Source organism: Pygocentrus nattereri, chromosome 17 (assembly GCF_015220715.1).
Source record: "Pygocentrus nattereri isolate fPygNat1 chromosome 17, fPygNat1.pri, whole genome shotgun sequence".
Lineage (NCBI taxonomy): Eukaryota > Metazoa > Chordata > Actinopteri > Characiformes > Serrasalmidae > Pygocentrus > Pygocentrus nattereri.
In genome coordinates, this window is record NC_051227.1 from 35,970,871 (window position 1) to 35,996,912 (window position 26,042).

The 26,042-nt window shown below is 40.2% G+C and overlaps 1 protein-coding gene across 1 annotated transcript in view; it reads right to left on the minus strand.

Annotated features, from left to right (window-relative positions):
• Positions 1 to 236: 236 nt before the first annotated feature.
• The window catches only part of si:dkey-103g5.4, a 58,321-nt gene continuing 32,515 nt past the window's right edge, over positions 237 to 26,042 (minus strand). Inside the window, exons 17-32 of the mRNA XM_017713013.2 lie at positions 25,115 to 25,285; positions 24,872 to 25,029; positions 22,935 to 23,075; positions 22,652 to 22,799; positions 20,097 to 20,227; positions 16,671 to 16,796; positions 10,856 to 11,045; positions 10,693 to 10,767; positions 9,397 to 9,525; positions 9,264 to 9,323; positions 8,648 to 8,764; positions 3,931 to 4,082; positions 3,686 to 3,772; positions 2,287 to 2,433; positions 1,256 to 1,417; positions 237 to 1,124 (exon numbers count right to left, since the gene is read on the minus strand). Coding sequence (XP_017568502.2) covers positions 972 to 1,124; positions 1,256 to 1,417; positions 2,287 to 2,433; positions 3,686 to 3,772; positions 3,931 to 4,082; positions 8,648 to 8,764; positions 9,264 to 9,323; positions 9,397 to 9,525; positions 10,693 to 10,767; positions 10,856 to 11,045; positions 16,671 to 16,796; positions 20,097 to 20,227; positions 22,652 to 22,799; positions 22,935 to 23,075; positions 24,872 to 25,029; positions 25,115 to 25,285 — 2,147 coding nt within the window. The 3' untranslated portion in view covers positions 237 to 971. The remainder of the gene's footprint in view (positions 1,125 to 1,255; positions 1,418 to 2,286; positions 2,434 to 3,685; positions 3,773 to 3,930; positions 4,083 to 8,647; positions 8,765 to 9,263; positions 9,324 to 9,396; positions 9,526 to 10,692; positions 10,768 to 10,855; positions 11,046 to 16,670; positions 16,797 to 20,096; positions 20,228 to 22,651; positions 22,800 to 22,934; positions 23,076 to 24,871; positions 25,030 to 25,114; positions 25,286 to 26,042) is intronic.

Below are 26,042 nucleotides of genomic sequence, written 5' to 3' on the forward strand. Positions count from 1 at the left end.
AATGATTGAAACTTTTCTAATGTAATTCACAATTTACAAATATGAGCGGGTCAGCAGATGGATCATGTGCTTTGCAGCAATTTCGCTCTGTAAAGTTTCCATCAGCGTCACCTTCAAGACAAATTGAGGATCTCAGTATTTCAGTCATAAAACCAAACCTAGTTCCATACATAAATACACAGACACAATCTATATCCAATTTATTGAAAGAACAATACAGCAGAGAACCTTCTATCCCTGTCCTAAGAAAACTGATTGCTTTGAAATCAACAGGTTTCTAGAAAGGGGGGGGAAGTGTCTCCCAAAACTTTTGCTTAAAACATCAAGGTCTTTAGAGCTGATTCTCTGTGCAATGCCTACTGGGCATTCAGAAGTCAAACCTGTCAAAGTTTCATTTCAGCACCGGGTCAAACAAGGCTTTGTTTTCTGATACATTCAAGGCATTAATGACTTCAGAATGCTTTCCATTCTACCTGTTTTAGAGTCAAACTGTTTTTTTGCATAATAACGCTGTTTGTTGCATGTAAAACAGGCAAATGTATTTCAGTACTTTGGGTTTATAACTTTTAGTACTTTTTAAATCCAGCATTAGTACTTGTTATAAACAGTGTTATATGCAGTATTTTCCCCTCCATTCATTTACAAATACTTTGTTTTGCTTGTTGTTCCTCTTTATACATTGTACACACATACAAACATATGTGCATGTTTTGGTAGGTGCTGAAATATACCAGTCAAAAGGAAATCATACACACAACCTTTGTTTTGCTTTAGTTTCCTACTTACATATTCTACATGCGACTTAAAGTACTTAGTGAAATATACCTGACCCAAAAGGAAGTCATCAACCAGACTTTAATGCCACCATCCGTCTCACAGGAGGCAACCTGCTGTAGCTTTGATGAGACAGTTGGCCTTGTCACATTTAGCGAAAGGCAGAAGCGCTCATGTTTCACGAGCGATCCATCATTTCACTCTGGAGCTGTGTTCTGGCCGTCTGTGCCGTGTTTGATTGGCAGCTGGCTGTCGCTTGGGCTGACCTCTATGTTCTTATCTCTCAGGAGGCTCTCCACTTGCCGGAACACTGAAGACTCTCTGTGCTTCTGCAACATCCTGGCCACGTCCTGTCAAAAAAAAAAAAAAAAACATTAACCTTCCTCTGAATTCTCCTAACTCTTTCCATAGCCCCTCAAATAACCAGGCACCAACTGGCAGGACAACAAGCCACAGGTATCATTACATAAATTGCACTCACGTCCTCAGACAGAATCCCTTGGCTTTGGCCAGGTTTCTGCACCCTCTCCAGCAGGAGGCTATTAAGAGCAGAGTTGGTGCCCACGCCACTTTGTACCCTCTCTTCCGACAAATTGGGGGCTAATCTAGTGTGGAACAGCTCACTTAGACACACTTGTAACACCTGGAGTAAGAAAAGAGCAGTGGGAGGGAAATAATAAAAAGATACCCCAAAGAGATGTCTGCCTGTGCCAGTGATCTATCTTGAAAGGAACCCCTTTGAAGGCATACACTCCAAAGAAAGACCCCCAGATGCTCTCTAGGGAGGAAATTATCTGTGTGTACATGTGCCAGGTTTGTTAAGTTGGGCGTTGAGGTGTTGCTAATGATATTTAAAGATGTTAATGGCCTAGTACGAGCATATCTTAGTGATCTGTTGAAAAGTCATAGCCCATCAAGGCCACAAGTCTCAGTTGAAGCAGGTTTACTGCAAACTGTTAGGATCATATGGCTCATATGGTGAGTTTCTTAGCTCAAATGGGTCCTAAACACTGGAATAGCAGTCCAGATATTAGGAATGCAAGTTTGGCATGTGCCTGGCATGTGCCAGGTATACAATAGCTTCCAGTTCCACTTTGACTAGAAGGTCCTGCTTATGATATTTAAAGCTCTTCATAACATTATCTAAGCATATGGTACTGATCTGTAGAAAATGTATAGCTCCTCAAGGCCGTAAAGCTCAGCTGAGGCACTTTTATTACAAACTCCTAGGATCATTTAAAGCTCAGCTGGCGGAAGATAGTTTTCTTATATGGCTCCTCAACTCAGGAATAGCAAACAAGGTGTGTGGAACACAAGCATGATTTTAAACTGAGATTAAAAAGTATATGTCTAGAAGAATTCTGCATTTTTATAGTTGCTCTTATTTTTAATTAGAACATAATAGTTTAATTTCTCGAGTGTTTTACTTGTATTCGTGTATAAGGCAGTGTGAGATATTTGTAATTAAACTGAAACATGCTATATATATAAAGATTTATTTTTATTTTCTACCTTGAAGAAGGCCCTTTGGAACGCAGGAGTGGAGTCAACGCTCAGCTGCCTGATGGAGATGTGAGCAGCACAGTGCAGGATCAGCAGAGAAAATCCCCCAACTGACTGCAGCCTCTGATGGCGCACATACAGAGTCTCTTCTGCCTCCTACAAACACAGTGATTCATTAGGAATTTATTATCTGTATGGTAATGTCAAAATGATTAAACCTTCCCTGTTTATTAGGTACCTACACTTTACTAGGTGTCTACACTCACTCACCATTTCATCAGAAACTTTCAGTGCTGCGCAAAAGTCAGAGACCCCCCTCCATATATTTAATTACCAGAATAAGTGGACAAGTTATTCATTTTTCAGCATCAGGAAAAAAAAAACTAATCTAGTTTGAAATTACACAGAAACCTGAACAATGAAACATAATATCAAAAAGTTCAGGTTTTAAGTGTGTCCAACAACCGACTCTTACAGCTTCCATTCTTTTTGGGAGGCTTTTTTTTGGTTATTCAAAGAACTCTGTGGGCATATTTTTTAACACTACCAAAGTTCAGACTCTGAGGTGGTCAGTCCATTGTTCTGAGAACACCAGCAGCTTCTTTGTTCGATTTCATTTTCTCTAACAGCTTCTTGACAGCCATGTGTGGGCCTTTTGGACCCATGGTGTTGAGCTGTCTACTCACAGTGGAAGGATGGACAGAAAGACCTGTGGATTTTCTTTACTTCTCTCAAAGATGAAAGCTTTAAGTACTGTTTATCTGATGGGGACAGGTGTGGTGGTCTAGCAGGTATTGTGTGGTTCTTAGGAGTCCCATTCTCTGTATTTTTTAAATAATTTCTTCAACGCCAGTTCAACTCTTCCACTTTTTTCCTTTAATTTTCCTTCGCCTTATCTTCAGAAATATCTTCTCAAAAAACAAAAACTTGCACTCAATGACTGTATTGATTGTACATTAGTTAATGATAAGATAGTATCTGAATTTTGCCCAAGACTGTACCACAGGTGCACTTTTTTGGTTAACAATTAGAGACGATGATGGATTCTAGTAGTAGTGGTATGTTCGTGTATGTTGCACTGGCAAGAATGTGTCAAGTGCAGCAACTTGAATGTTTCATTCCACCTAATAAACTGGCAACTGTGTGTTCTATAGAGCTAATAGTTAGTGGCTTTGGCTGTGTGAGCACTTGACATTGCTCAGTCACCGCTGCGACGTGTCTGCCCTACCCTTGGGACAATACAGCAGCTGTCACACGATTTAAAGATTTAATTGCATTAAATGAAACCTTTCACTCAAAGAGACTAAAACAGCAGTTTTCACCAGGGCAAGAGCTTTTTTCCAGTATTGTCCTTCACCTCCAAGTCATATTAAGATTATTACCATACGCTTATTGTGCCTATAAATACCTGGTAGTAAAAGGAATTGCGGAAGGCATTGCAGTGGTAGTCGTTTGCTGGAAGACTTGAGGCGAGCTGTAGTTTAACTGCTGGTGCCTGCAAAGCACAAACCCAAGCATTACTAATCTGAAGACTTTCTGCAGGCCACACTCCAATACATCCACCACTCTGCTCAGTGGGTGCAAAATTGTGCAAAATATTATCTTGAAAGGGCTGATAATGAATCAGAATGAAAGTGTGCGTGAGTTACAGACCACTTTGTGCAAGTGGAGCAGCTGGAGCAGAAGCTGCCCGTGCTGGTAGATCAGAACCTCACGAGGGTTGAGGGTATCCCTGCTGACTTGAACCAGGTCTCCCTCACACTCCCACTGTGCATCCAAGAAATCAATGAAGGGGCGCCCCGAGCCTGCAGAACAAAGACAACACCATCTTTGCGCTCATCCTCTCTCAATTCAGGACACTGAAGTCAGAGAACTACCAACAAGGGCTGGGCCATATTGATTTCTCAAAATCACTGATCTTCTATAAATATCCCAGCTGACAATATCATTAAAAGGAGACATGTAGACATTAGTGACCCATGGTGTTAGCAGTTTTGGGGGAAATATTGCTTTGGACTGTGAGTTTGTGTGCAATATACCGTCATCCGGTGGAAGCTTCTTTGAATGATAGTACTTCAGGGAGCATGTGGTGGCAGAAAAGCAAGCACTGCTTTCCAAAAAACAAAAATAAAACAAAACAAAAGCAAGAAATACCAACAAAACAGTTTGAGTGTGTCAACAACACTCACAGAAGAAATGTGCCACAAACATCACCTGAGAAGGTGTTTATTAACCTACAGACTGTGGAGCCCAGATTCACGACACCTTTCTCCAGTAATCCATTTCAGCACTGTAAGTAATGCAGCAAAGCCACAGAAAAGACTCAAACCAGAGGAAAAAATGCTTGTCTTTGTGTTTTTCACGCTTGAAAGTTGCTAAACTGCTAAGATAACTTTTTTGGGTACAGCTGTATATAAATATTAATACACAGTTGTGTATGTAAATGTTGATGCACTGTTTCTTTATATATGATTAACTTAAAAATAGTAACTGTGGTATGTCTGAGAACTTAATTAACTGGCGAGGCCGTAAATGGAAGGTGTTGTCAGAATGAAACAATCTCAGGGAAAATCCAAAACTGAAATCCAAAAACCAAGAGTCAAAAACCAGAATAGACAAAAACATACAGGCAAGGAGAGCAAAAGGGCAAATGCAAAAGAGCAAAATCCAAAAACGGTCAAAGGGTTCAAAACACAAGTCAAGAAGTCAGAGAAAGGCCGCTTAGTAGTCCAGTGAAATGGCAACACCTCGCAATAAGGAGAACAAACAAAAGACTATTTAAAGTCTAAGACAATTAGAATTCAGGGGACCGAGAACGAGGCAGTTGCATGTGGTTGGAGGAATGGAAGACATCGGGACTGGAATTATGGGAAATGGAGTCCTGAAGCATGCTAGGCAAGGGAGGAGGGCCTGGAAGCATGACTAGAAGGAGAAGGACAGAGGACACAACAGGGGGAAAAAGAGAAAGAAGCATCAGAAAAATGTATAAAATTACAAAAAATTTCTTTAGTGGTAATTTGCTCTTCATTTCTCATCCATGACAGGGTAACACTCACTTTAGTGTCAGATCTTATCACTATAATCACTACAAATCATCTATTTAGTGTTTAACAGGCTTTTAACCAAGCAAGCAGAGTGGTACAGCTGTGCCTCTCTTAGTTCAATTTGTGCCCCAGTACAGCAGGGAGTCTAGAAATGCCCCTTGCTGCCTCTAAACAGCTGGTTGAAGATCTGAAAATGAAGCTAATCAAAGTCTGCCAAGTAGAGGAAGGTTATAAATAGATATCAAAGATCTTCCAGCTCACAATTTCAACTGTCCAAGAAATGAGGAACAGAGGAAGTCAAGGCAAGTTCTAGAAAACCAAGCAAACTCTCAGATAGAACTGATTTTATGCTGACTAGAAGGGCAATGCAAAACTCCATAGCCAGCAAAGGGCCTGCAAGAAGGTTTAGTTGATACAGGAGTGATGGTGCACTGTTCTACTGTGCAGCATTGCTTGAACTAACATGATCAGCATGGAAGAGTCTTCAGACGAAAACCATAGCTGTAACCTCAATGCAAAGCAACTTTGAGATAAGCCAGCGGCGTTCTGGAAACAAGGGCTGTGGACTGATGAAATACAAATATACAACCCCAATGTTGTAGCCATCAAATTCAAAATGAGTGAATATTTGCAAAAAACAGTAAAGTTTATCCGTTTGAACATTAAACATCTTGTCTTTGTAGTGTATTCAATTGAATATAGGTTGAAAAGGATTTTCAAATCATCGTCTTCTGTTTTTATGTATGTTTTACACAACGTCCCAACTTCATTGGAATTGGGGTTGTAACTCACAATCACAAAATGTATGTGTGGAGGAAAAAAGTAGCAGCATGTGATGAAAAGGATGTCTTGCCAACTGTTAAGCACCGGGGTGAATCCATTAAGCTTTGGGGTTGTGTTGAAGCCAGTGGCGCAGGAAACACTGCATGTGTAGATGGAAGAATGGATTCCATTAAATATCAGCAAACTTTGGAAGAAAATGTGACAACCTGAAGGTGAAAAGAGGCTTCTCATTAATTCCTTCATAAAGCACAAGCCACAGCTTTTGTGGCAATAAAAGTATAAGCCCAATAAAGCCTGCCTCCTGTTTAAGTCAGCAATAGAATCTGAATTGGTGAATGTGAACACAAAGCAGCATCACGGTTAGAATAACAAATATTCAAAGTATAACCCCATTTCCAAAAAAGATGCTGTGCAGAATGTAAATGAAAATAGAATGCAATGATATGCAAACCATATTTTTAAAGGAAAATACTAAAAAGGCAACATATCAAATGTTGAAACTGAGGAATTTTATTGATTTTTCAAAAATATATGCCCAGTTTGAATTTGATGCCAACAACACGTTTCAAACACGTTTCTTGTTTGATGTAAGATTTCAGCTACTCAACAGTTCAGGGTCTCCTTTGTCATATATTTAATTTCATAATGCACCAAATGTTTTCAGTGGTGACAAGTTTGGACTGAAGACAGGCCAGTTTAGCACACAGACTCTTTTAATATGGAGCCATTTAGCTGTAATACATGCAGAATGTGGTTTGTCATTGTCTTGCTGAAATAATCAAGGACTTCCCTGAAAAACATACCATCTGGATGGCAGCATATGATGACAAAACTTGTATATATAGCTCAGCATTAATGGTGCCTTCACAGATGTGCACCCATGCCCTGCACGCTAATGCTCCCCTATACCATCATGAATACTGGTTTTTGAACTTTGTACTGATAACAAGCTGAGTGGTTTTTAGCCCAGAGCATCAAGTGTCCATGATTTCCTAAAAGAATTTCAAATCTGTCGGACCACAGAACACTTTTCCACTTCCCCTCAGTCTATTTTAAATGAGCTCAGGCCCAGAGGAGGTGGTAGCATTCCTGGGTCCTGTTCATATATGGTTTCTTTTTTGCATTTTAGAGTTTTAACTTGCATCTGTGGATTCAGTGAAGAACTGTGGTTTCTAGAAGTGCTCCTAAGCCCATGCAGTGTTTTCCTCTACAGAATCATGTTTTTAATGCAGTGCTGCCTGAGGGCCCAAAGACCACGGCCATCAAGTACCAGTTTTGCCCCTTGCATGAAGAGATTTCTCCAGATTCTCTGAATCTTTCAATGTTATTGTAGATGTACCGTAGATGATGAAAAGCAAAAGTTCTTTGCTATTTTATGTTGAGAAACGTTATTCTTGAAATGTTGCACTGTTTGCTCGTGCAGTCTTTCACAGAGTGGTGAACCCTCCTCATCTTTAGTTCTGAAAGACTCTTTTATTCACAGTCATGTTACTGGCCTGTTGCCAATCAACCATCAGTTGACTTTTAGCATTACACAATTTTTCGGAGCCTTTTGTTGCCTCCATGTTGTTGGCATCACATTCAAATGGACATATATTTTTGCATTTTGTTTTTATTTACATTTTGCACAGTGTCCCAACTTCGGAAATTTGTAAACCTAACCTTTCGTATCAGGACAATAAACCATGAAATATAACTATCCATCCATCCAGGTCGCAGAGGGGATGCTGGAGCCTATCCCAGCAGGCTTCGGGTGGAAGGCAGGATACACCCTGGACAGGTCGCCAGTCCATCGCAGGGCAGACAGACAGACATTCACACCTAGGAGCAATTTAGCATGTCCAATTGGCCTGACTGCATGTCTTTGGACTGTGGGAGGAAACCGGAGAAAACGCAGACACGGGGAGAACATGCAAACTCCACACAGAGAGGACGGGGAATCAAACCCAGGCCCTCCTTGCTGTGAGGAGACAGCACTACCCACCACGCCACCACGCCGCCCTGAAATATAACTATATATTGGATATATTTTACAGAATCTTGGTAGCTCCAAGTGCTGTCTAACTAAAACTATTGGAATAAAATTAAAAACTATTAGAATAAAATTTGAATCTAAAATATAAATATAAAATTATATTGGTTATCAGAATTTTTAGCCCCTCAAAATCGCTAACAAGACCAGTAGGGCCCTGAAAACAGCCATTAAAAATCAACAGTCTGTAGGCCTAACTTGCTTAACAAAATCCACATTTTATAGTTTAGCCACACAGTGGTTTCAATTAGTTTCCTGCAATTCCCACTGACTGTCAAACAAGTTCAACTTAAATATCTTTGACAGAAACCTTCTCCACTGTATGAAAACCACCCACATCCTTTACAGTGAATCTCATAATTGCATTTGTGTATTTCTTCCATTTCAAATTCTCATGCTTGTTTACACATCTGATAGGAGGATCTCTTTCACAGTGTGGAACACGTAGTGTGCAATTAAGCTACAAAGTTATCACCACTCATAAACTCATTCAGGTATGGCTGGTTAGTACCTGATTGGTCTCCGCTGAGCAGGCCTGCTTTCCATGCTCTGGTTCTGATCTGCTGGTCCACCTCTTTGATGAGCTGGAAGAGTGGTGAGAGTTCCAGCAGCCTGGTCCAGTCCTCACCTGGAGCACAGTAATGCATATACAACAATAGAAAACAATAATAAATGTAAGACTCAGCCAAACTGTCAAAAATGTTCTCTTTTGTTTTTACAGCATTCAAAACTTTTGGTCCTGTTTATTTGTGAAAGCTTCTTGAACTTGCACTGCTGCCTGAAGTTGATCCTTATTGCCCCCTAGTGGTCTGACTAGGCAATGAAACAACAAAGTCAAGCAGAGCACTTATAGTTTCAGCTCACTCAGGCTTAGCAAGCACGTCCCTATGCACAAATGAGAATTGTCAGCCCTCCAAGATCGGCATTGAAACTCGTTGATTTGGCTGGGGCCTTTGAGAATATAAAAAGTGGTTTAAAAGTTTAAGTGGTTTTAATTAGAGCAACAGTATAATATAAAGCCCCAACTCTCCACCTTAGCAGTCTCCTGGGTTGCTGTGAGATGGAATGCAACACTACCAGAAACAAGTTCCCTCTGAAAGCTTGCTTGTGAATGCAAATGTTCTCACCTTCCCCTTTGGGGGCCGTGATGTGCAGAGGAAACCCAGGCTCCTTGAGATGTTGGCTATCTGTGTGAACAGAAAAGGGTGAGTGATCTGAAATGCTGTTGTCAGAGATGTGACTGTCTGAAGCTGACCTTACCCTGGCTTTCAGGTAGGCCGCTGTCCTGTCCTCTCTGGGTCGATGTGCTGGACAAGGGCATCTTCGAGTTTTTCTGCTCGCTCACAGCAGAGGTCTTTTCATGATCTCTTAGTGAGTGAGTGGACGCTGCTGCACAGAAAGAGCACTACAGTCAACACTGGATAACGCACAGTGCTGTGCAGAGGTCAAAGACCACCCTTCATTTCTTCAATTTCCAGTCAAAACAGTAGAAGTAGAAATCATATTTTGACATCTTAATATCATGTCGAGGGAGTCCTCCACTCTTTTAGAGGGGGGGATGGGGGATCTGTAGGGATATTTTTCCACACCTTCAAAGTTCAGTCTTTGAAGTTGCTTGCATTTTCTTCTTCTCACGTGATGCTGAGGTCTGGACTCTGGAGTGGTCCATCTGTTGTTTTGAGAACACCAGCAGCTTCTATTTTTGATTTTCTTTTGTTTGTCTATTCTCTTTTCTCAGTAAGAGCTTCCTGACAGCTATATATCCTCAGAGTGAGACTCATAGTGTTGAGTTGTCTTCTCACAGTATAAGGACAGACATAAACACCTGTTGATTCTTTCAAAATCTGAAATGAGAGTGGATCGATGTTCTCCTCTCCCAACGATTAAAGTTTTAAGTGCTGTTTATCTGATGGTGGCAGTTTGGGTGGTCAACCAGATCTTGCACAGTTGTCTTATTTCTTTAACATACTTAGACTTGCATTTTTCATGGAGACTCCTTTGTTTTCGCTTATTTTCTTTTAACTTCCCATCATCTTTCCAGAAATATCTTCAGAAAAATAAATGACTTGTTCTTAATGATCTAATTAAATTAAGGGTGTAAAATCTATTGATACATCAAGATATTTAACTGAAGGTGGAAACTCAAAGCATCAATTTTGGAATGTTATCATTGCTTATAATACACTGTATCATCTGTAATCGATAGGATAATACAGTTGTGGTCAGCTTTGGCCCAAAATAAATTCCATAGGCTATTTTCAAGTGTAAAAACTTTTTTGTTTTCTATTCCACAAAAGTGGAAATAAAATCCTCCATAAAAATATTCTGAATTGTACCAAAGTAATCAAATTAAATTGTGGTCAAATTTGAGATTTTATGATGATCTGAGCAGTCATAATTTATATGAGCCATTATAAGGCCAGAAATGTACATACATATTTGGTGCTTATAACACAATGCCATACACAGCAAATGTTAAGGAAATTCAAAGCTGCTTCATGCATACTGTTCTCCCCTCTGAGATTGAGTTATTCAGTCCAGTAAATTTATTATTACCTTTAGCCACTGGGATGGACACAGTCCACGCTCTAGAGCATGTGTCCCGGTCAAATGTCTGCTTTGCGGACAGTTCTGCAAAAGGCACAGTGAGGACTGCTGAACATAGCGAGACGAACTGATTTCCATTTGTATGCTGAGAGGATGAATGAGTGCATTGTACCGGAGCTCTGCTGGCGCTGGGCACTGGCGGAGGGGCTGGGGAGTTTGCCATCCTCCAGCAGCTGAATGAGGCGCTCCAGCTGAGGGAGTATTTTGCGCTGAGTCATGGTCGCTGTTTTCAAAGGGTTTCTCCCACCTCTTGGCTGCATCTGAAAATAATCCCTGTACCAAAAAGACCCTGACAGCATAGCCTAGAATACAAGAGAGAGAAACTGACTTGTGAGCAGTGTTTTGTTTACACGAAAAACAAGGACACGAAGTGTCATTGATGCACTGTGGTAGTCCATTTGTAATGGGGTTTTTTTTTGTTTGTTTGTTTGTTTGCTTGGGTTTTTGGTGTGTTTGTTTTTTTGGGGTTTTTTTTGCCACTGTCTATTACCAGAACCCAGCTTACGTAGGTGTGGGTAGAATAATGTGAAACAAAGTGACATTCTTCCTAAGCTAAACTTATTCTTGTAACATCAGATGATATATATTTTTAAAGAGTATATAAATACAACTAATGAAGTACTGTAAGTTAAAATAAACATTTATGAAAGTTCAACATAAAAACATTCATCCAATGATAAAATGCATGCTTTAAATATGATGGTCCTGTAGTCCTGTTTTGGTCCTGACCGCTGAAGAACAGCGTAAAAGGGGGCTAATAAAGTACTCAGAGAAACAGATGGACTACAGTCTGTAATTAGAGCTGATAAAATGGACAACAAATGTAGAAACATAGTAGTGAACATAATGAAGTGGCGGGTCGGTGTAAATGCAGATCACGTGTTAGAATATGCTGATGTATGTTACTATGACCTCCTCCTTGTCTGACATTTCTCAAGATATCTTAAAAACATGTACAGCTCAGTTAAATCAACACATCCTTGAGCAGCTTTAGAAGTAGCTTGTTCCTTACGAAGCGTAAAACGTTCCACAAACAGAAAAATCTCTTACTGTCGCCAACAAAGCTACAAAACGTGAAGTACATGGATGCTGAGACACTCTGGGAGAAATTTTAACAGTGTTTTAACAGTAAGTTGAGGACTAACCAAAGTTATGTAAATCACCTTGATATAACCTACAAAGCCAAAGAAAGCCTGTACTGTATGTCCACAATGGACATTTGCACAACCTATAAATAAGTATAATATACCAATGAACGGTTTTTGGTTCTGCAGCAGCAGCAGAACTGAATGTTTCCTCCATATGAGAACTTACAGAGGGTTTGATTAGATCCATTTACTTATGATTATGAGTGACTATTAAATGCAAACATATATGCTGCATGCATAAGACATCCTGCTGACCTGGAGGAACAGAGTGCCAGTAGCTCCCCCTTGTGGACAATTGTATTAAAAAGACAGAATGAGTGAGTGAGTGAGCATCTAAAAAGCCTTGCTAATAGACTTCACTGTAACACGATGCATGACAGACTATTCAGCTCAATGTAAGTGATACATCTACTAAATACGTTTTTTGGTATTATTTTAACTATTATTCACATTTTAGAATACTAAAAACTACATAATAACACATATGGAATTATTCAAAGACCAGAAAGTGTTAATCAGATCAAAACTTTTTTATTCTAGATTCTTCAAAGAAGCCAGCTTTTTTGTGCAGCTTTACACACTCTTGGCATTCTCTCAAATTCTCCCAAAATGAAGTTTGACATTTTAATTTACTTTAAAACATTACAGATGTCTACATTATTTTTCTCCAAGATATACAAGATATGTATATTTTTACACTGTCCATGGTCAAGTACTAAAGTTATGTATACAGAAGGTATACACCAAGCCGTACCCTCCGCATTGTTGTTTTGATCAAATATTCGGGTAACCCTCCACTTGATTTGCCTCTGTTCAACTTAAAAAATATAGTCCATTCCTAAATACTAATTATCCCATTCTAACTTAGCTTAGACCGATGTGCTGCAGCCTGTGTGGGAGTAGTTTGTACACTGTATACTCAAATTATCAAGTTGTACTCAACCCAAAAAGGAAGAGCAAAGGTGAAGGATCCGGATACTGAATACTAAATACTGTGGCTGACTGCATTGCCTAATAAAACCACATAAAATCCAAGGTACCCTTGTGTGTAAAAATTTGTATGCCTCAACTTACATGTTTTGTTTAAAATCACTTAACGCATCATCTACAGAGAACACACTTCTGCACTTTTTAAAGCGCAATTACTGTTTATGTGCTGAATTTAACAAATAGCATATAAATTGTTGCCTGTGCAAAGTTATGCCACATTTTCTGTTATTTTTTGTTTAGTTTTTTTTTTCTAATAAATTAAACTCAGCAGATAAATACAAATCATGCACAATATTTTGCAGAAAAAAAAATTATATTTCAGCGTGTTCTGTATTTTCAAAAAGTGTCCTGTGGTCCAACGAATCAACATTTGAAATTCTTTTTGGAAATCATGTCCTCTGGGCTGAAGACCGCTCAGCCTGTTATCGGTGCACAGTTCAAAAGCCAGTATTCATGATGGTATAGGGGGGCATTAGTGCGCATGGCATGGGTGACCTGCACATCTGTGAAGGCACCATTAATGCTGAATGACATATATATGTTTTGGCATCATATGCTGCCATTCAGATGATGTCTTTTTCAAGGAGGCCTTGATTATTTCCGCAAGACAATGACAAACCACATTCTGCGTGTATTACAGCTGAATGGCTCCATATTAAAAGAGCCTGCGTGCTGAACTGGCCTGTCTCCAGTCCAAACTTGTCAGCACTAAAAACATTTGGCGCATTTTGAAACAAAAAATACTAAAAATCAGCCCCTGAACTGTTGAGTAGCTTAAATCCTATATTAAACTAGATTGAGAAACTTTTCACTTTCAGAGCTACAGCAGTTGGTCTCCTCCGTTCCCAAATGCTTACAGAGTATTGTTAAAAGAAGAGGTGATGAATCAAATCAAATCAAATCAAATGTATTTGTATAGCGCTTTTTACAACAGATGTTGTCACAAAGCAGCTTTACAGAATTTTGGAAAAGACAAAGTTTCAACAGGACTGTAAGAATGTACAGAAATCCCCCCGGTGGGCAAGCCAGGGGCAACAGTGGCAAGGAAAAACTCCCTCAGAACTGAGGAACAAACCTTGGGAGGAACCAGGCTCACCAGGGGGGACCCATCCTCCTCTGGTCAAACTACCTACAAGTGATTATATTATTAATATTAATAGCAGTAATATTGGTATTAGGAATAACTAGGAGTCTGTGAGAACATCAGAGTAGGGTGGGCAGCAAGTCCAAAGCAGGTGGTGGCAGCTGGGGCATGGGCAGCTGGTCTGAAGTGTGTAGCAGGAGGGGGAAGCACAGAGGTAAACATGCCCCCATCCCAACTTTTTTGGAATGTGTTGGCATTAAATGGGCATACATTTTTCAAAAACAATAAAATTTCTCAGTTTCAACATTTGGTATGTTGTATTTTTAGCATTTTCCTTTAAAAATATGGTTTGCATGATTTGTATATCATTGCATCATATTTTTAATTTACATTCTGCACAGCATCCCAACTTTTTTGGAAATGGGGTTGTAATTTGATCAGGGATTTTCAAACTTTTGCATATAACTGTATGTGGCTGAATAAGCAAAAGCCTGGATAGAAAAAGTCTTTCTAGTTAAAACGTTAGATTTAGACAGGGACGGCCCTATCACGGTTCAGATCTTACCTATCAGTACGTTATCAGTTTGTTAGGGTAAACAATTTATCTTCCACTTATTCAAAAATGAGATTTGGAATTCCGCAGGGCTCTATATTAGGACCATTACTATTTACACTATACATGTTACCGTTAGGCACAGTTACAAGTAACCATGGCGTAAACTTTCATTGTTATGCAGACGATACTCAACTGTACATATCAGCCAAGCCTGATGACAAATACAGGTTAAAGAAAATGGAGGACTTTGTAAAAGACGTGAAAGGATGGATGTCACGTAACTTCCTCCTATTAAACAGTAACAAAACAGAGGCTCTCCTTCTGGGTCCAAAATTAGGAAGTAAATTACCAGATTTAATCTTCAATCTCACCGACTTTCCAGCCACACCTGGCTCAGCAGCAAAAAATCTTGGCGTTATAATAGATTCAGATTTATCATTCGATCAACACATAGGCAGCATCACTAGGACAGCTTTTCGACATCTTCGCAATATTGCCAAGATAAGAAATGCCCTGTCCCTGCGTGATGCAGAAACACTAGTACACGCCTTTATTACTTCTAGGCTAGACTACTGTAACGCACTACTGTCAGGATGTACGAGCAGGAATTTAAACAAACTCCAACTAGTCCAAAACGCCGCAGCCAGGGTCCTCACTAAAACTAGAAAATTTGAGCATATTAGTCTAGTGCTATCATCACTTCATTGGCTGTCTATTAAATTCCGTATTGATTATAAAATCCTTTTATTGACTTCTAAAGCCCTACATGGTCTCGCTCCTGAGTACTTACAAGTCCTTGTTTCTCATTATGAGCCATCATGACCACTCAGATCACAGAGTGCTGGCTTATTAATAGTCCCCAGAATTCAGAAGGTTTCAGCTGGGGAAGAGCTTTTTCTTATAAAGCCCCCAAACTCTGGAATGATCTTCCAGAAATTGTTCGGGACTCAGACACAGTCTCAATCTTTAAGACTAGGCTGAAAACTCACTTGTTCAGTTTAGCTTTTGGTAGCTAATGTTCCCCCTTAGATAAAGGCAGCAGATCCAGGGGTCCATGGACACAGGGAATTATAGTAAACTGAGACGCTGGTGCTGTCGTCCCGCTGCTCGTAATGCTCCTAATACCAATATTACTGCTATTAATATTAGTAATATAATCACTTGTAGGTAGTTTGACCAGAGGAGGATGGGTCCCCCTGGTGAGCCTGGTTCCTCCCAAGGTTTCTTCCTCAGTTCTGAGGGAATTTTTCCTTGCCACTGTTGCCCCTGGCTTGCCCACCAGGGGGTTTCTGTACATTCTTACAGTCCTGCTGAAACTTTGTCTTTATCGAAATTCTGTAAAGCTGCTTTGTGACAACATCCGTTGTAAAAAGCGCTACAAATAAATAAAATTGATTTGATTTGACTAGTGTTATTACCCTTACCACGGAAAACTGTTGCCAGACTGAGTAACAGTACCTAGGGGGTGTGGGGGATGAGGTCAGGGGTGTTTTGTTATTGGTATGCTTTTGGTGATAACGCTGGGGCACACCAACACCAATGCTGTAGCACCTCTCAGATTACTTGATTACATTCAGGTCACCTTGGTAGTTGTACAGTGTGTTTCACTCAAATATCACCACCCATTGTCAGAACTGCTGAGCTGAGCAGTTGCTGGAAACTGCTTGTTTGGGGCATAAAAGTAATAAGAATTTTACAAACACAGACACTGTAATATTCACTATTTTTTTTAATAGATGGTAGATATGGCACTTTTTGTACAGATATTGAAAGCAACCCAATATTTCTTCCCTGAAAACTGCTAAACCTGAAAATGAGCTGTTTGTAATTAGCATTTCACTTAAGATGATCTCTTAAAAACAGGCTCTCATCCTCACACTTCTTAAACACTCTATAACCCAGCATCAAACAATATGATCCTGTGCTATTTCAGAATACATTGGCTTGGATTCATTCTCATTTTCCTCCAATATCCATTCTACTTAAAAGAGGCCCTATACTGATACTGATACTCATCCATACAAATATACAAGCTCTACTTTTTTAGGACCTGTATGCACTCATATTATAGTCAAATTATCCTTGAGATGATTAAAATCATACATTTCAAGCAACACTGTCCAAACCTTTGGCAGGTACTGTAGCTTACCTGCGCGGTGTCAGCATAGAGCTGGCTGAGCTCACGAGTCCAGTGCACTGAGGATAGGGCAGCGTCCAGCTCAGCATGTCTCTGCTTTAATTGGTCCCACAGCTCCTTCTGTCTCATCTTCTCGTCCTAGAGCACCAGCAGGTCATTCACACTTCATTCACCACTACAAATGTATGTATTACAATGCCACCACACAGCGCTTTCATATTAAGACATCCTGAATAATTCATTAAAATTTTGTTGTTAGACTGTAACAAGAGACGGCATCAGTGCTCAGAAGGCGTATTTGCTTTATGATTAAATTAGCATTGTGGAGAAGGCTGGGGAGAATAGACTCTAAACAGCTAATTAATTTGAGCTGCTAATGGGCTTTTCCTGGTGACTGCATTTGCTGGATAAACAGTGGCGCTGCAGTGGGATCTAGCAAAGAAGTATTTCAAAAATTAGGCTGTCATTTCCTACAAATAACATAACTGCAGGCCGTGAATGTGGTGGGATTTACTGGTTTCTTCCTCCATATGTGGTTCAAAACACCACTCATATCCCCCCTTCGCTTGAAAATTCACTAAAGATTTTAGACGTCATGAACTTCTGCACAAGTCAAACACAAAGTCAATCAGAGTGGTTCAGTGTGAAATGGTGCATTACAGAGAAAATGACCAGCTCTTTACAGAGGTGGTGGTGGTGGTGATGATGATAGTAACAAGACACTCTTGTAACTGTCTCATAGACATATATTGACAATAAACTGGACTGGGCTAAGAACACTGACGCCCTCTACAGGAAGGGCCAATGTCGTCTCTATTTTCTGAGGCGCCTGAGGTCCTTCAACATCTGCCCGACTATGTTCAGGATCTTCTATGAGTCTGTGGTGGCGAGTGCTATCCTCTATGCTGTTGCATGCTGGGGAAGCAGGCTGAGGGTGGCAGATGCCAACAGACTCAACAAATTGATCCGCAAGGCCGGCGATGTTGTGGGTGTGGAGCTGGACTCGCTGACGGCCGTGTCAGAGAGGAGGACGCTGTCTAAGCTGCAGGCCACTATGGACAATGGCTCCCACCCACTCTACGACACGGTGATGAGACACAAGAGCTCATTCAGCTCAAGACTCATCGTACCAAAATGCACCACAGAGCGCCACAGGAAGTCATTCTTACCTGTGGCCATCAAACTCTATAACTCCTCCCTCAGTGTGTGATTCACAAACTCAATACGAAACTGTTCATATGTGCAATAATAACAATTGTGTGTGCAATAACTCAGAGGGACACTAACTTCATTTAAATTATTTAAATAATTGTAACTGCTTTATACCTGATGTTTCATATTACTATCACAATCACCACCACCTTACTATATTCTTAAGTACTTAAATCTGGTGTACATACTGTAAATTCTCTCTATTGTCTTAAATTATTAGTAAAGTGTTTATTTTTACATAAATGGCTGCAGCTGTAACAACTGCAATTTCCCCCAGGGATCAATAAAGGAATCTGAATCTGAATCTTTCATTTAAAGGTTCATTTGTGTGTTTTTATTATACATTGATGAATATTTGAGTTAATACAGCCATTGAAAACGTCATAGAAGATTTTAAAAAAGGGTAACTGGCAAAATGTGTTTCAAGTATAACACCTTTAAGATAATGTTTTCATTAAAAATTTGGTATTCTTTATATAATATTTATATATTTGGGGCAGTCGTGGGCTGGAGGTTAGGGCTCTGGCCTTGTGACCGGAAGGTTGCCGGTTCGATCCCCAGGGCCGACAGTCCATGACTGAGGTGTCCTTGAGCAAGACACCTAACCCCCAACTGCTCCCCGGGCGCCGTGGATAGGGCTGCCCACCGCTCCGGGCAAGTGTGCTCACTGCCCCCTAGTGTGTGTGTTCACTGGTGTGTATGTGGTGTTTCACTTCACGGATGGGTTAAATGCAGAGGTTAAATGTAGCTGGAGAGACTTTGAATGAAATCCTTAGAACTATTTGAACTTTCTAAGTTGTTATTTTCTTGTAGTTTTCACGCTGTGTGCTGACGAAAGAGACAGAGAAAGAAAATAAATCTTCAACAGACATCTGTACGAAGTGTGGCCATTAATTCATTGGACCATTGTAGCTACAACTCTGATGTCTACAACACAAATACAACCATTTTATTTACCATCCACAGCAACCAGTGATCCTACACCTCTTCTAAGTTTTGATGTAATGTTGACTATTTTGCATGGTTACACCCCACGCACATGTACCCCTCTGAGAGGGAGCTTTAGAGGCATTAAACACTTCAGACACCTGGTTCCTACCACCATCAGAACATCTCTCTAGAGTGGAGCATTTCACATCAAGCCATTCTTAATGACTGTTCATGTCTTAAATCATTTAATAAGTCGATAAGCTGTTGACTGAGTTATCATAGAAGCAAAAGGGCACGTTCATGTATTCTTCAAAGATCCTTGTGTACGAAGCATTACATCTCTATAATTTCTTTCATAGATGTGACAAAATTTCCAGAGGGAAGAATGTATGGCAGTCCACTAACAGTATAGTGTGAGTTTTCACAGGCTCCTAGATGTGTCGATACCAGAAAACCATAGAGAAAGTGAATGAAACTGAAAATGCTTTTGTCTTGTTGCTTTAGAACCAGAACCAATACTTTACTTCACCAGGTATGGTGCACATACAAGGAGTTTGTCTTGGTGAGTTCATGCATGTATGACATGTAACATACTGACCAGACAAGCATTCTAGTGCTCAACATTTGGATGAAACCTGGGACTAAACAGCTTTGGTAAGACTCCTGTCTGACTCGTAAGACAAGTCATGTCTTAGTGTAACAGATCTTATTGAATTTGTGTTATAAAGCCATATATTTCAAAAGTTTTGGACAGATTTCAGCAACTGCCCAGTGGTTCCTACTATGTGAGTTTTGAGTCCTCTGGATAGGAAATTGCATCAATTTTTCTGTCAGTGGTACAAAACAGCAAAATACAAATTTTTCAGCAAGAGATTTGGTTAAAAAGATCGGTAACACTTTATTTGAAGGCTACCTACATAAGGGCTTTATGATGCATTGAAGCACTGAATAATGTGTTTATGAAGCACTAGAACATTTATTAAGTGCTTATGTCGGTTCTAGCAACCTGACATAAGATGTTTTATGAAATAAATGACATTGTACTGACATAATATGAATAAACCTTGAACATATTTACAGCACTAAACATATTTAAACCCTATACATAATTGCATCTATCATCTTATCTATGCCATGGAGGGAAGAGGGGGTGGTTTCCAGGCATATTTCACCTGATATCAGTACAATGTTGTCTTAAGAATCCTTATGTAGGTAGCCTTCAAAATAAAGTGTTGCCAAATGATCATACATTTCTTTAAACATGTATAAACATGAAGAGAGTGAGTTCAAGCTGACCGGATGCTCTTCTGCCAGTGTTGGTCGATCTTGCTCCCACGGCTGCCTTGCCATCAAAACGCTTACTCTGTTCAATACAGTTGTTAGTTCAGTGTGCCAGTGACTCTGCTGCTCCCACTCTTCCTCATCACCTACACATATATACAAAGGGAATCAGTCTGTTTCTTTATGACTTTTTCACTTCACCCCAAGAGGCTCTCACCTTTGCAAAACCCCCCAATTTCAATTCAATTTTTTAACCAACCCTCATCAACTTCGCCTTGCCATTACCCTTGAGAAATTCCCAGTCTTAATTCTTAATAAACTACATTATTTAATGACTTCAAGTGAAGTTTTTCACATGAGCCCTAGAGAGGTGAGGGATCAAGTGAACATAAGTGCTGACTTAGACGACAGAACTTGTCCGGAAACGAATGTGACCTGAAACATTTACATTTATGGCATTTGGCTGACGCTCTTATCCAGAGCAACTTACAATTTGATCATTATACACAGGGAGGCCAAGGCGCTGTTAGGAGTCTTGCCCAAGGACCCTTATTGGTATAGTGTAGGGTGCATGCCCTGGTGGGTGATTGAACCCCAGTCTACAGCGTAGAAGGCAAAGGTGTTACCCACTACACTACACCAACCCCGTTTCCCCTTTCAAACTCAAACAAATGGTAGACAAAGTTGTTTAAGCCACAGCAATTAAATACTTTTAAATTTCTAAGCAAGCTAAAGGCTACACAGTTAGCTTTCACAACAGAAAGTTTATACAGCAGATTTCTGAGGCTTACAGCCAGAAAGACAATTATTCAGAACACATGTGGTTGTTATGTTCAGACACCTCAAAAAGTGTTCTGCATTACAAGGTTTGCATGGCTAGCCAATTAGCCCACTGTGAGGGAGTGCATCTATGTTTTCAGGGTCCTGTGTTCAGCCTTTCGTATGAGACGTCATACTTAAGGGAACCTATGGAACAGTTCTCAAAGTCATTGGTTCGTCAAAAGGTCATACAGGGGGCAACAAACTCTTTGCCTCTGCCAAAAAACACAGACCAGCATTAATTCCACACTAGTCTAATCTGGTTTACCAGCATTCAAAGCACATATACCAGTTTTGCTGGTGGCTAGTTAAGCCTCCTACAAGGTTTGTATTTCAAACAAATTTTTCAAGAAGTCAGAGTGTCGAATATATTAACTTCTTGAATAAGTAATGAATAGGCGTCTTTGAGCAAGGCACCTAACCCCCAACTGCTCCCCGGGCGCTGCGGATTGGGCTGCCCACTGCTCCGGGCAAGTGTGCTCACTGCCCCTAGTGTCTGTGTGTGCTCACTAGAGTGTATGGGGTGTTTCACTGCACACATGGGTTAAACGCAAGTTAGCAGAATACAGTAACCTAACAAACTTGAGACTTGAGGTATCAGGGATTCCCTGAGGGGAGGAGGGCACGTTAAAAACAGTATTGACATGTAGGGTAGATGTTGTTGTTGAGGATATGCTCAAAGATGGCACTGTTAGCACAAACTTGTAATGTTTTACAGTTTTGTTAATATTGTGAAGTTCAAATAAAGCGATGACTAAAAACATCCGAATTCTGACAAATCACTGAGCAGATTCTCATTCTTGTATGTTTCGAAATGCAAATCTATTTGGAAGCCGCATGTGCATAGACTTCACACTTTATTTACTGAACATATGACAGCAGAACATTAATGTTTGCATATATTTGAGAGCTATCATGTTGAGGTAATATGATTAAGGCAATATGGGAACATGAGCTATTTTCTATTAAGATTTCAATGAAAAAGCATGAAGGACTCTGGGAATAAACAGAGGCTGGGGAACACAGAGCTGCTTCCTAGAAATTTGAATGAGAAAATCAGAGGATTAGGTGGAAAACTTTTTTGTGTTTTTTTGTAACCCCTTAACATCCCAGGCTTATGACATATTAAGGCTTATTATTCACTAACTTCACAGTCTACAATGCAGACTAGCTGTGATATCTTTAGGTTATAGAAGTGTGTAGTAAACCTTTCAGTGTGCCGGTGGGCCCTGGCCATTTAAAGGATTAACTTGTTTGGTTTCACATATTATGCAAATATTCTAAAAACAACGTGGGTGTAGCCCAATGGTTCTTGAGGCTTTTTGTTGTTTGGTTAGAGCCAGGAAATCATTTGAATGAGGAAATTTGTCTCTGTGCCTGAAAAGCAAGAGACCTAGGTCAAAGAATAAAACACTGCAGTGTAGCGCCCCCTTTAGTGCTGGACTAGTTTTTTGCCTCTTGAATGCCTGAGTAGTGGGAGGGAGTATCACCTATTGATCAAGATTCATGTCTCTGTGACTTACGGTTCAATCTGCACTACTCATTTTAGGGTAAAATAACTATTATAACAATAATAAGATGAATTCGAAAATAGTTCTGGCATATTTGGTGCTTGATTTAATAAAGGGCCCTAATAAAAGGCCTTTTAACATAGATGTGATGCACTTCCAATTGGTGAGTCAAAGTTGGCGAGTGCAAGATAAAAAACATATTGAAACAGGACCCCATACGGCAAAATGTGAGCACCTCACCTCCAGTAAGAGTAAGCAGGACATGGGCAGGCAAGATGAGGGAGAGCTCGGAGTTCTGAACACTTCTTCTCTGAGCCTCAGTGTGGGCTGCCTCCTGAAGCTCTGCTGCAGCTTCTTTCACTTGCCTCTCTGTGTCTGTCCACAAAAGCTAGAACACACCACAAACACAAAATCAGAATGAAAGTAGAGGTCCTCCCAGATACTATGACTGTGCAGATACTATGTACAACTGGCACTGTTAAGAAGGATATTAGTCATCTCTCCAGCCTAGTGCGAGCCTCACACGGTCTGACTCCTCCTGTATGGCTGTATAGGGGCAGTTCCTCAGGGCACGCTCTAAATCTGCCACCAGATCCTCCTCTTTCACTCTCTGCTGTCTCCAAAATTGACCCCTTGCACTGCACTCCTTCTGCAAGGCCTCCACCTGCATCAAATACATATGCACCCACTTACAGAACAGAACCAATAGTGTGGTGAATGCTGCACTCTTCAGAATATCTATGTTTTTACTGGATTTTAGTTTTTGACTTTGAGTATGTTGTGCACATTTAAATGATACTTTTTTTTTTTTTTTTTTTTGATCCCACAACCGGGGAAATTCCAACTCCGCATTTAACCCATCCGTGAAGTGAAACACCACATACACACTAGTGAACACACACACATACACACTAGTGAACACACACACACACACACACACACACACACACAAGGGGGCAGTGAGTACACTTGCCCGGAGCGGTGGGCAGCCCTATCCACAGCGCCCGGGGAGCAGTTGGGGGTTAGGTGTCTTGCTCAAGGACACCTCAGTCATGGACTGTCGGCCCTGGGGATCAAACCGGCAACCTTCCGGTCACAGGGCCAGATCCCTAACCTCCAGCCCACGACTGCCCACTTTATGTACCAAATAGTCATAATTCACTTTTAGATGACCACTTTCTAACCTCTCCTTATCTGTTACAGGCAGTTACTGTGTCTTTAAAGTAACATGGAACACAGTTTTTAAAAATGTTTGTATGATACTAAAATTGAGTGTTATATAAAACATCTAGCAAAGTGTGATTAAAAAATGTTAGATCTGACTGATCAAACCTATCTGTTAATTGTATTAATATTCTAATGAACATAGACGACTGGCTCTGATCCCAGTCTGTTAAAACTACTAAAGCAGACTAAAGTAGGGAGTATGGAGACCCCTCTGTCACCACAGCTTACTAAAACAATATCCAGATTTTGTGTGTCTTAAAGATCGTAAGGTTCACTTTATTTCCACTTTGCTGGATATGCAGTCAAGGAATGCTCTTATGGCCAGAACAGATGAACGAACACAGGGACACACTGAGAGATGATGGGCAGACAGATACAGATGAGCTCGCTTGCACTTTTGTGCGAGTTAGGTCAGCTTTCGCTTGGTTGTTTGCTTTTGCTCAGTCGTTAGCATTGACTCAGCTATTTGCTTTCACTTGGCTGTTAGCTTTCGCCTTCCAAGTTTTGTCTGAGTCAAGCAGACAGAGATTATTGGGGAACGTGATTTTGATAAGATGTGTAGGAGGAATGAGCCACATCAGCCTCGTGATTGGTGAGGGCTCTGCTTACACAAGCAGTACCCAACATTAGAGTGGCCCAGTTTACATCAAATGGGGAGAATATTGGCAAAATACATCAGCAATTTAGTGTACATTAAAAAGTTATATATAGCACATACTGTGTGGCCTCAGGAGCGAGATTAACATACTTAAAAAAGAAAACATGAACTTAGGTTCCCTGTGGCTTTTACCCCTTAAAATCCCAGGCTTATTACATAATAAGGCTCATTTTTCAGTAACTACAGGGACGTCAATGCAAATGTGCTGAACTATTTTTGGGTTATAGAAGTTTGTAATAAGACTTCAGGCCCTGGCCATTTAAGGGGTTAAGATTTGAATATGTAAATGATTTCTGTGCTTGTGCCTTGTTCAAAAATCAGTCCAGGCTGAAATCTATTGAACATTCTGTTATATATAGAAATTAATGTCAGATAAAAATAAACTTCAGCCACTCTTTTCAGATATCCTGATTCTTTAGAAAGCATCTCAACCTTGATTTTAAAGTAGGCTGTGGGTGCAGTTTCCATACATGTTGTGTTTTAACTAGAGAATGAACCCATACATTCTAAAAGTAAAATTCAGCAAGTAAAATTCAGCTTTTCATGATATCGCCGCTTTATCCAAACCTGCTCACCAGCACGCTGTCGATAGTGTCTCCCACAGTCAGACACTGGGATACAGTTATTGGGACTATGGTCCTCTTCCACACATCTAGCCGAGCTCCAACCACCGGAGCCAGCATGCCAGTCACTGGGTCCACCGTCCGTGCCCCAAAGCGGATGGGTACCAGCCCTGGAAGACGTTCAGCTGACCATGAGGAATCAGGGCATGTCATTTTGACTGCATGAAAAAGAAGCAAAGTCAAACCATGCCTGACCTTTGCCATCTGCGTCCTCCATGGTTCCAATCAGAGGCACCATGCACCCCGACACCCAGTCCAGCTGGGCTCCGAGAACAGGGACAGACAGGCCAGAACCTCCCGGGTCTGGATAGTCCAGCCCTGGCAAAGCGGGCAGAGACAGCTCTGTGCCAGGCAGCTTGACCTCCCCTAAAAGAACACACAGAGGACTTTCTGCACATTTACAGAGTTTCAAATTAATCAGTTTTATTCTTTTTCTGTAAGATATTATATAAAAGCTATTATCTTTATTATTAAAGATTATCATTATTATTTATTATTTAAGATATTATTTTATACGTACATTTTTTGGCATGTCACTTTTTACAACAGACGTTGGCCCTCATTCATTAAAGTTGCGTGCTGTCAAATCTGATCATAAAATGAGGACACAAATTTCACTAATAATTTTGTTATTCATCTGTTTCATCATTGGTATATCTGCATGATCAAACTCACGTCATGTAAATTTGAGAGTAATAATTTGACAGCCTGAAAAAATGGTTGACTCACAGTTAAACCAAATGCAATAAAACTATTATCAATATAGTCAATAATACCAACAATAAGAATAAAAATAGAAAATAATGATAATACTAATAAGTTGTGCACATGGCAATCCAGTACAAAAGGGAATTTGCATATTTTACACATGCATTGGTATAAACAAACAAAACAACCTAATATACCTAAAATTACCTAATATACCTCCTTACCTAAATATCTCCTCGAATTCAGGTGTGTTTCCTGTAAATGATAAGTAAATGAGGTCCTGATAGGCTGGCACTTGATTTCACGCACAGAAGCTCATCAATTGCACTCTTTGCTTTGTTTCCATGTTGTATGAAAGTTTCAGGAAACAGATTCAGAGTAGTTTTGTATGTCATTAAACACAGCCAAATCTGTC